Genomic DNA, 12017 nt, shown 5'->3' with positions numbered 1-12017 from the left:
CAATACCTTCTGGGCGTGAAGTTCTGCAGAGTGAAGATTTAGCTGGAACAAGTCCCGGCGATATGTACCATCTAAATTAGATAAGGAAAGACTATAGAGAAGATGTTACCTGTAATCACTGATATTGTAGTAAAGAAAGAAATAGCGGTGCACTGCTGGCTATTCAGTCAATGACATAATTACATGCTGCGGTTCCATGGATTAAATAACAGATATGTGCTGACAGCGGTGGTGCAGATCAGTCCAGTGCAACACGAATGCAATAGTGTAGATAAAGAAAATATGACTTCAATAACCGGGATTCTTGCAGCTTAATGGATTTAATGCATATGCATACAACAATACACAGCTTGGATGCCAGTGAGGAAGAACGAGACAGGGCAGTGGCGTGCGGGGGGAAGTCCTTAGGGCAACGGACCGTATCGCTGACCTGAGCTTCATCAGGCCCTAGTACATCCAGGTCAGAGGGAGTTTTTTTTTATAACCAAGGTCCCCGGATGGGTTAGGGAGCGAACAAGGGGGGGATGGTGGGAAAGTGGAGGGGGTGGGGGATAGAGAGGGGAAAACATATGTGCAAACCAAAAGTTAGAAACAACCATAACACTGTGTACTTGCGAAATATCACTAGATGCTGTATACTGTTACGCTGAGCCCTCCGGGTCCCTGCTCCTCCCCGGAGCGCTCGCAGCGTTTTCCTCTCTGCAGCGCCCCGGTCAGACCCGCTGACCGGGAGCGCTGCACTGACACTGCCGGCGGGGATGTGATTTGCATAGCGGGACGCGCCCGCTCGCGAATCGCATCCCAAGCTACTTACCTGTCCCGGTCCCCGGCTGTCACGTCCTGGCGCGCGCGGCTCCACTCTCTAGGGCGCGCGTGTGTGCCAGCTCTCTAAGATTTAAAGGGCCAGTGCACCACTGATTGGTGCCTGGCCCAATCACTGTAATTAGCTTCCACCTGCTCTTTGCTCTATATAACCTCACTTCCCCTTCCCAGCATTGCCGGATCTTGTTGCCCTTGTGCCTAGAGAAAGCGTTTCCTGTGTTTGCCATACCAGTGTTTCCAGACCTTCTGCTATTACCATTGACTACGAACCTTGCCGCCTGCCCTGACCTTCTGCCACGTCTTACCTCGTCTCTGTCTAGTCCTTCTGTCCCACGCCTTCTCAGCAGTCAGCGAGGTTGAGCCGTTACCGGTGGACATGACCTGGTTGCTACCGCCGCAGCAAGACCATCCCGCTTTGCGGCGGGCTCTGGTGAATACCAGTCACAGCTTAGACCCGGTCCACCGGTACGGTCCACTCCAATCCCTGACACAGAGGATCCACATCCAGCTTGCTGAATCCTAACATATACAATCACAAAAACTGTTACAAAAATACATTGTATTCATTCCGGTCGTTCAATCCTAACAGCCCGGTAGTATCTAAGTGCTAAATCCAGAATTATTCCCTACTGAGGACTGAGGAATCCTAAGTTTCTGTCTCTACCTCTCCCCGGATATAGGACTCTCTCTAATGCGGGAAAATGCAATCCTTCAGTTTTGCCATCATGCACATCTTAATAGTGTGCCATGACTCTGGGAGCTCCTATTCCGGTCCGAAGGGAACGAATGTGTTCCCTTATTCTGTGCAAGAGAGGTTGGACTGTCTTGCGTCGATAGTTTCCTGGGGATAGCCTCTTTCAACCGCTGTGTCATCTCGTCCGCCTGAGCATGAAATGTAGATTCATCATTGTTAATCATTATGTATTCTCCTCACTGTGTCCTATCAGAGCTGTAGTCACTTGTAAGTTCTGCAGTTATGATGGGTAAAACAACTACTCCCAGCATATCCTTACCACTACTTAGATCATACTGGGAACTGTATTTTTAAATAGTAAAGTCCTCTTTAGTGCTGTCCGATTTCGTGGCAATTGGTATCAGGGATGTGGAATTCCTATCGTCCGATGCCCGGGACAGTCTGTATGGAGCGGTCTGTATGGAGAAGTCTGTATGGAGCGGGCTCCGGACTCCTGCCCGCTCAATACTCTGCAGCCCCCGGCTGTTCCCAGTAGCCGGGGGCCGCCGCTAATAAGACAGCATGCGGCGATTGCTGCGGCTGGCTATTAACCCTTTAGATTGCTGCTGTCAAAGCTGACAGCAGCGTCTAAAGGGACATGTGAATGCTCCCTGGTGGGCTAGTGGGGTGGATCGCCCCCCTGCAGTGCGATCGAAGGGGGCGATCCACTAAAGAGGTAGCCGGAGGGCTTATCTCTGTTCCCTGTTGTCCCGTGGCTTTGTCATTGATAGAGCCTGGCTGGACTAGGCTCTATCAATGGATCACAGAGCACACAGATCAATAGAGTTCAATAGAACTCTATTGATCTGTATGAGGAATCTAACGATTCCTCCTAAAAGTCTAATAAAGTGTGTAAAAAAAAAAAAAAAAAGTTTTAATAAAGGTTTCAAAGACACACATTAACCCCTTCCATGTTAGAAGTTCAAATCACCCCCTTTTCCTATGTAAAAAAATGTAAACATAATAATAAACATATTTAGTATTGCTGCGTTTGTAATTGTCCAAACTGACTTTTCTGCCATCTTAAAGGCATCTCTGCTGCGCAGTCATCTGTCTTATCATCTGGAATTACTAGCCAAGAGATAGAAAGCCATCTTTCACGCCTTATCCTCAATCACCCAAACTGATTTCCTCTAAAAGTTCTGTTCTGATTAGATCTCTCCAGTATTAATGTTAACCACTACTCCCTTTTCGCCAAGCCCCAGACGAATCTTATGTGCTATTTCTCACTAGCATCGAGGACTTAAAAGCCACCATCATATTATGTCACTTTTCGTTGCACTTCTCTATCTGACTCTAAATAAATGTTGCATGAAATTGAATTTGTTTGCAGTGTTACAAACATTTGTGTGTGATTCACCAATAAAACACATTTGTTTTGATGTGCTTATTTTTGGCAGCCAGCTTCAGCAGCAGCAGGAGAATTGCAAAAGAGAAGTGCATGATCTGATGGGAAAGATTACATCTCTACAGGCAGAGAAAAAGGCTCTCCTGCTACAGAGGAACGACTTATTAGCAGACAACAAGATCCTCGAGGGTGAAGCGGAGGCAGTTAAAAAGAATAACAGGTTGGCAATGTTATTGATCATGTACAGCATTATTGATGTTATTATGTGTGCCCCCTCTCCACAAAAAAAAAGAGACTAAATGTGTGATTAAAGAAACACTTCAAGCAGAGCTAATTTACTGTGTTATGCCTATTACAGGGTCTGAGGAGGAGGTGCATGACACAGGGCTTCCCTCTGATGTTTTCTCTCTCCCTCAGATCCTGCAATAAACCTAGCACAGTATATACATTTTGTCAGTGTGTTCTTTGTAAAGGAGTTTCTCACTTTGGATATTCCCTGCTGGTATATTGGTCTCTTAATAATAGGCTAATTAAATAAGTGTTGGGACTCCCATCTCTTATGAATATTCTGTGAGTAAACCCTACTGTAAGTGTTTAATGTCTCTTCAATGCCAGCCAGTGCCGTGCCTGTTCAAATTAGTATGATGTTTGAGTAATGAAGGACAAGTCAGTACTTCCAGTAAAGAGATATGGAGGAGATTTATCAAAACCTGTCCAGAGGAAAACTTGCCCATAGCAATCAATCAGATTGCTTCTTTCATTTTTAACAAGGCCTCTGAAAATGAAAGAAGCGATCTGATTGGTTGCTATGGACAACTGCACCACTCTTCCTCTGCACAGGTTTTGATAAATCTTTATAATCTTTATAACCACACTTTACTCTGGCCCAGAGATAAGGTTACTGAACCGTAACCTCCCCATCCTACCATTAACTCGGAATTCCTTAAACTGGACAATCCCATAAAGGGTTTTGTGACATCCCCAACATGTCTGTTTACCTCTTTGTTGTATAATAGATCCCAATGTTCTGTTGCTTTGATGGCAATAATAGCACTGCATATAGCGCCAATCCTGTCCACAAATCTAAAGAATTGCCGAAAGTGACTCTGAAGTGGTCCTTCAATACAAATATGAACAGAGCCTAAGTTATACATTCACACAGATTTATTTTTGTTCAATCTTAATCTTAAAGTAAAATAAGTCAATCAAAATAAATAAAAACAAAAAAGCTACACCTAATGTGTCTAGTGCTGGTGATCAAGTATGCACAGTAGCTCATTCCTGCCGCCTAGATCCTGCTGTACATGAGTGTTGGAATATCCCTGCTATAGTATAGGCCAGAAAAATCGGAAAAAAAACCCTCTATAACCTTTACTGATGCTTTATAAAAAAAACAACACTTTATAATAAGATAATAAGGTAAGAGTGCTATAAGGACTGATAAGAATATAAATGCAACAAAAGCTGGCCAGAGATACAGAATATCACCTGCGACTGACTACAATATGACAATATTGAAAAACCACTTGTTTACTTGTTACATCTATATATATATATATATATATATATATATATATATGTGTGTGTACATATTATATGAATATGTTAGTAGTGTACCCAAGATATACATCAAAATCATTTAAATAAAGGCTGATGGCAAATGGTGTAATGTATTTTGAGGTTTCCAGTCTTCATCAGATTACAGATCCCGGAGTCAAACTGACAGGCTGTATGCATTGAAAGATCTCCGAATACTCCTCACACTATATACGCTGGGTAAAAAAAAAGTATTGAACACCATGTTTCTCACTAAATATATTTCCAGAGGTGCTCATAATTAGGTTATTTGTAATAATGTCAAATGAGACAGGATATTTATTTAATACTTTGTTCAAAAGCCTTTGTTGGTAATGACAGCTTCAAGACGCCTCCGGTATGGAGAAACTAGTTGCATGCATTGCTCTGGTGTGATTTGGCCCATTCCTACACACAGTCTTCTACGAATCATGGTCTTCAGTTCTTTTCATAAAACTTCAGTTCTTTTCATTGGGATTTAAGTTAGGTGATTGGCTGGGCCATTCTAGCAGCTTTATTTTCTTTCTTTGAAACCAGGGCTGTTTGTTTGGGATCTTTGTCTTGCGGAAATGTCTACCTTCGTTTCATCTTCATAATCCTGATACTCTACTAAGATCCCCCTTCTGGGTCCTATTAAAACTGGAGCTGCGGTTTTGCCCTTGGTGTTGAAATGCTTTTCACAGCTGGATGTCTCTCCTAGGGCTCACTTGTGGGCTAATGTAAATTTTCCTCACTTGCGAGACTTGCCGTCTGCTGGGTTTTGGAGTGCTCATGGAGTCAAATTTGTCATTCATCTGTTCGGGAAGGACCAGATATTCTTGTTCTTTGCTGACATGCAAACCCAGTTTAATGTCTCTCGTAATGCCTTTTATGGGTATCTCCAGCTGCGACATGCAGTGCAGGCACAGTTTGGCTCCTTGGAGGTTACTCCTGCTTTTTCTGATGTGCAGCTGCATCTGGGCACTACGGATCTCTCCAAACCTCTCACGCAAGCCTATCCTCTTCTTCAGTCGGTTGAGCCTAATCACTTTTAATGTTAATGTTGATGATATTCCTGCCCTGTATGGAGATCAGTGGAAAGAAGTGGAACGGACATATTATCCTACGGTTGTCAGTGCTAGAGATATGTTGATTCAATCTTGCTTTCTCCTCTGTCTGTACTATACCCCTGTGAAGCTGAGACGTATTGGTGTCTCTCTCTCGCTGATGTGTGTTTACAGTGTATGGCAGAAGTAGGAACATTTAGTTATGCAGTATGATGCTGCCCTTGTGTGCTCCCTTTCTGGAGGGAGGTGATGCAGTTTTTGGTGGATAATTTAGAGTTCCTACATCTCCTTGTCCCCGAGGTCTGTTTATTGGGTCTAATGAATGAAGTGGAGTTGGTGTCTCATAGACACTTACTAATCCGTTTTCTGTTGTTTTGCATCCGTAAGGTGGTCATTATGCTTGGAAGAACACTTACTCTCCTCTACTAAGTATGTCCCGCTAAATCAGGCCTTGTATCTTAGTTGAAAATGCCCAAAGAAGTTTGATAAGGTGTGGTTGCCCTGGCTGCTACTAATATGAGTTCTAACGACACTGTGTAATCCTTTGTGAGGTTGTCCTTGTGGTTTGGGTGGGGATGATGCCAGGAACTGTATGTGGTGTGAGTGTGTGTTTGTTATTTTTTCTTTGTGTTGGGCTGGTTTTGCTCTTGGGGTCGCGCATTGTGTGCCTGATCCTGAAATATTTTGTCATCATATTTTGGTAGTAGTTTGCAAAATATTGCTTCTTTCTCATGTTTCCCTTATATTCTATGTGATGCTGTGTATTTATTACTTGGGCTGGTGCTGGTGTGGCTGCCCAGAGTAGTGTTGTACTTTAACCCCTTAAGGACCAAGCCTATTTTGGCCTTAAAGGGGTAGTCCAATAGTCAAAAACTCAACCCCTATCCTAAGGATAAGGGATAAATTTCAGGTCCCCCCCCGCGACCTCTCTGTGCGGGGCCTGTCTCACTGGACAGATAGCGCTTGTTGACCACTGTACGAAGCAGAGGCCGACACGCCCCCTCAATACATCGCTATGGCAGAGCCAGAGATTGCCAAAGGCAGCTCTCTGGCACTGCCAAAGAGTTGTATTGAGGGGCGTGTCAGCCGCCGCTTCGTGCGGTGGTCAACACGCCCCCTTCCCGCGGGCTGTCGGGGGCCCCGTACAGGAGATCGCGAGGGGCACCAGTGGTTGGATCCCCCGCGATCTGAAACTTATCCCCTATCCTTAGGATAGGAGAAGTTTTTCACCACTGGATATCTCCTTTAAGTAGCAGTCCAATTTTATTTTTGCGTTTTCATTTTTTCCTTCTCACCTTCTAAAAATCATAACTCTTATATTATCATCCACAGACCATTATGAGGGCTTGTTTTTTGCGGGACCATTTGTCCTTTGTAATGGTATCACTCATACCATACCTCACTTAGACATCATTTACCATAAAATATATGACTCCACCAAAAAAATACTATTTTTGTGGTGAAATTGAAAAGAAAACCGCAATTTTTAAAATGTCGGAAGGTTTCGTTTTCACACTGTACAATTTACATGTAAAGGGATATATTTATTCTGTGGGTCAATTCGATTAAAATGATACCCATGATTACATACTTTTCTATTATTGTGACACTTAAAAAAATATCTCAAACTTTTTAACCAAATTAGCACGTTTAAAATCCCTCTATTTTGACAACCTATAACTTTTTAATTTTTCCATATATGTTGTTCCCAATATATGATGAAAATTTCACCTTTGGAAATATATTTAGTTAGAAAAATGGTGACCTGTTCAATACATATTTTACCTGCTGTATATTTATCCTGAAGTTATTTATACTGTGTTTTAATGCATAAATATAGAACATCAGTGTTTATGCAATGCTGAATTGATGTAATTAAATGTATCTTCACAGCCCATGTAACGGTTATTATATTCAGGGATTTAAAACAGAGTAACATTACAGCAATGGATTTTAGCTTGAATTACTATGTGTTAAGGTGACTGTAAAATGTGTAACGTAGTCTGTTGTGTATGGCAAGCATTCCAGTCTGACATTACTGAATTTGATCGCCACTAAGGGTGCGTTCACACTGCCGTCTGTCCCCGTTTTTTATCCCAGCTTTGTTTCCTTTTTTGCAGGCTGTAAACGGATTCAAAACGGTCTTAAAAAAATCCCATTCATGTCAATGGGATTTTTTTACAATCCGTTTTCACCCGTCTACACTCATTTCCGATTTTTTTTTTTTACGGCAGAAAAAACAGCACATGCAGTATTTTTTCTTCCATCCAAAAAAATGGAAGAAAAAATGGATACAGTAAATTTAACATTAAAGTCTATGGAAAACAAATGAGTCTTTAATGTCATCCGTTTGCATCAGTTTTTTCAATCAGTTTTTTGATCCATTTTTACTTTTGAGCATGCTCAGAACAAAAAAAAATTTTTTTTTGCTTTATTAACTGAACAAAAACGGATCCAAACGGATAACATCCGTTTGCATCTATTATTGTCCGGGTTTTTTTAAAGTCGGTTTTTAATTTTGACGGGAGAAGAACGGAACGGGTCTAGACGGCCGTGTGAATGCAGCCTAAGCCATTTATGTAATTTTCCTTCAGAAAGATGCAAAGAAGAATTGGCCAGCTGAAACAGCAGTTGGAGGATGCAATGGAGAAGGAGGTGACAGCACATCAATATCTGGCCAATTTAATAACGCTGGCTGAGAGCATCGCTGGGGAGAGAGATGAACTCATTAATATGGTGGGTATAAAAAGTAGCACTCTGCCTATATATATATATATATATATATATATATATATATATATATATATAATTTATTTATTTATTATTAAAATTGTGATATAACATTTGTTAAATTAATTTGTGTATTAAATGTTTGTGTAATGTATTTTGCATTTTATTCATCATTTGTACCGGGGGCTGCCATTGCCTAATGCATCTGTGATGACGTCACTTAACGACACTTTCACACATGCTCAACGGCATTCACTGTCCATAGGCAAGTGAAATCGGAGCCAGTCTAATAGAAACTACATTATGGGCAAAAATGCTGTGTTCTGCGCATGTCTGTCATACACAGAACACAGAAAGTGTCCGACACAAGAAGGGGAGCCACACAATGTTATTAACCTCCTGAGCGGTAATCCCGAGCGTGACTCGGGGTTAATTTTCCCTGCCAGGATCGGTAACCCCGAGTCACGCTCGGGGTAGAATTGCAGAGTTCCCGGCCAGGCTGCACGATATATCGCAAAAGCAATGCGATATAGCGATGCGCCCCCCCGGGAAAACATGCGATTATCTGCTCTGGTCGGCTCCCGTTGCGGGGGACGGCCAGAGCAGGTAAAGAAAAATACTAAAAGTCAGTGTTTCCCTACCAGGGGGCCTCCAGCTGTTGCAAAACTACAACTTTCAGCATGCCCGAACAGCCAAAGGCTGTCCGGGCATGCTGAGAGCAGTAGTTTCACAACAGCTGGAGGCCCCCTGGTAGAAAAACACTGAGCTAAGTGTAAAGGGAAGAAGTAGTAAAATAAAAAAAAATTTTGCTCACCTAGTCCCAGTCCCTGCAGATGCCGTTCCCCTCCGTGCGGTCCGGGGTGTCCTCTCTTCACTATTCATCTTCTAGGACCTTTCACTTTTCAGCCAATCACAGGCCGCAGTGGTGTAAAGCCTGTGATTGGCTGAAGGGGAAAGGGCTTGTTCTGCAGGAAATACACTAGGTTTGAAATCTGCCGGCAAACCTAGTGTATTTGCTGCAGGACAAGGTGAGAAGGGGGGGATGAATGTGACAAGGGGGGGAATGTGACAAAGGGGGGAATGTGACAAGGGGGGAATGTGACAAGGGGGGAATGTGACTGGGGGGGAATGTGACATGAAGGGGGGATGTGACAAGGGGGGGGATGTGACAGGGGGAGGGGAATGTAACATGAAGGGGGAGAATGTGACAAGGGGGGGAATGTGACAAGGGGGGAAGAATGTGACAAGGAGGGGGGAGAATGTGACAAGGAGGGGGGAGAATGTGACAAGGAGGGGGGAGAATGTGACGGGGGATGTGACAAGGGAGAGGGGAATGTGACGGGGGAGATGTGAAATGGGCGGAGGGAGATGTGAAATTCAGTTAAAAAAAATTGTACCGCGTTTGGTACACATTTCCAGACAGAATCATACCGCCAGGTCAGTGTTTAGTTTGCCTGCAGCAACACTACTAGAGAAATTAAGCATTACATAAAAACCCCATTGAAATCAATTGGAAGTCATTGTAATGTAAGCAAGTCAATGTACATGTAAGCCATGTACTCCAAAGTGGGAGACACTCAATTTTTCAGCCACTTTGCACTCCAACTTACAGATGAGGGTCATTATTCTCTGAAAATGGTAAGTAGTAAAGTTTTTGTTAACCAGGTACCTTACTACTATATGCCCCTCATTTGGCAGTTTGATTTATAATGATTAACTTCTAGATGGGCAGCAGTCTGCTTATTAATAATATTGAAGACTGCTCAGGTAGTACTTTATATCATATTCACCACTCAAATGCATACCTACTATAGTTGCATTTATTTGTGTATCCAGGAAAGGAATGGTACAGGCTGTGTCCTTGATAAATTGGGAAAACTGGACATGTCTAATACATTGTGGCATTACAGATGGCAGGCAGCAACTCCCTGCCCTGAGCCTCAAAAATCCTAGTGACATTCTGTGTGGAGAACTTGATGGCTTCTGATGTTTGTGCCTTCATATCTATTTTAAGGTTACCTAGAAGCTAAAACCATCTTTTTTTTTTCGTATGGAAACGTTACCAACATAAAAGGCTCACAATGCAATTCTCAGATGCTGAGATGATAAATACATATGTTGCCTCTGCCATTGTGTAGATCATGTGTGTTCTGAAATTACTTTTACGGCTTTGAATGGAAAATATTTAATACTGATAAATCTATTGATAACTGTTGGCTAGACTAATGTATTAATGGCTGTTGGATAGACAAGCTTATGTATTGTTAGCTGATGGACAGATATGTAGTGTAGATAAAGTGCATAAAATCCGAAGGCTCCCACAAATAGAAAACATGACATGTAGGATTACCCTAATTGGGATGTGGGTAACAATCAGTGCAGAAATCCAGGTAACTCCAAGGGTTCATTTATGATAGAGCTAAATGAGATGAGTAGATGTGAGGGAGAGCGGGCTACGAGATACATTTCTTACTATGTCTGTAGTAAAATTCCAAATCGTTACCATTGGTTCAACAAGCTTTGCATAAATCAATAGTACAATTAAATCTAAGAAACATCATAAATGTCAAATATCTGATAAAATACTTATTTCTCCTCTTATTGATCATGCCCTGCTAAAGTTTCATTTACTCTGGAAAAGAATAAATCTCAACTTCTTCCTGTGTTTACAAGACTAGCAGCTCACTGAGAGACCAGATTACTGCACTTGTTGCCAATACAAATCCATGAGTTGTGGAGTGAGATGGGAGAGGGAGTTAATTTAAAGAGCAGATGCAAAGAGAGAGAGACACTGAGTGACTACAAAGAGACTACACAACCTGATTGTAATTAATAGATCTTAACCCAGGGCTTAATTTACAGCTTAGACTTACTCTGGACAGTTCTCAGAATGGACAGAGATGTCAGCAGAGAGCTCTGTGTTCCAAAAAGAAAATAATTTCTTCTGTAGTATTCAGCAGCTAATAAGTACTTGAAGGATTAAGATTTTTTAATAGAAGTAATTTACAAATCTAAATCAAATTTATAGCTTTTACCTCAAGAACCTCACCATCTCTCTTGAGGTAAAAGCTATAAATTTGATTTTTATTTTCTCTCTGACGCCGGTGGGGACCGGTTATAGCTTTGACTGCCTCGCGCCTTTTGTTGTGAGCTGCACCTTTCTTGTAATTTAGAAATCTGTATATCATGGACGGGAACTTTTTCCCGACCTGTACCGTACTTTAATGTCATGTATATATTGGCCGCCACTAACAGTACAGTGCCGTGCCCGGTATGATGGTGGCTATCACTGATAGCCAGCCATCTTGTGTCGGGACCCAGTGGGGTTTCCCCCCTGTCCCCAGTGATCCCCCAGTGTCACTTACCAAAAGTTTGTCCCCCATCTGTCCGGGTCCGGCTTCTGTGGCTGTCCTGCAGCTCTCTTCACTTTCGAGTGAAGACCTGTGATTTATTTAATTTTTTTCCCCCCTGTAGTTACAGCTAGTTAGCAGTACAACAGCTGACCCTACAATCATTAGCCTGCCACTACAGTGTTTCATAGAGCAGGATTACATATTTTTTTTTTTCTGTTAAAAAAATAAAAAGTAAAAAAAATAAAAAAAAACTGTTGTACCTAATTTATCGGCGTATTATATGCACTTTTAAAACTTAAATTTAAGGCAAAAAGTCTACCTGCGTGTTATACGCCGATAAGTCTTCTGGTCACTGATTTAAAGCGGCCGCAGCAGCGTCTGCTTGTTAAGTATTAACAGCACGGCCGCGG

At 42.2% G+C, this 12017-nt stretch overlaps 1 protein-coding gene across 5 annotated transcripts in view; it reads left to right on the top strand.

The window, feature by feature from the left end:
* Nucleotides 1–12017, top strand: part of CEP89 (centrosomal protein 89) — a 256966-nt gene that overhangs the window by 118243 nt on the left and 126706 nt on the right. For all 5 annotated transcript variants that reach the window (XR_008845109.1, XM_056525755.1, XM_056525754.1 and 2 more), the window contains 2 exons: nucleotides 2956–3123; nucleotides 8119–8260. Coding sequence is in view for 4 of the 5 variants with exons in the window: in XM_056525755.1 (XP_056381730.1) it covers nucleotides 2956–3123; nucleotides 8119–8260 (310 nt within the window). In the remaining variant the exon portion in view is untranslated. The remainder of the gene's footprint in view (nucleotides 1–2955; nucleotides 3124–8118; nucleotides 8261–12017) is intronic.

Source organism: Hyla sarda, chromosome 6 (assembly GCF_029499605.1).
Source record: "Hyla sarda isolate aHylSar1 chromosome 6, aHylSar1.hap1, whole genome shotgun sequence".
NCBI classification, from domain to species: domain Eukaryota; kingdom Metazoa; phylum Chordata; class Amphibia; order Anura; family Hylidae; genus Hyla; species Hyla sarda.
This window is presented reverse-complemented; position numbering and strand designations above follow the sequence as displayed.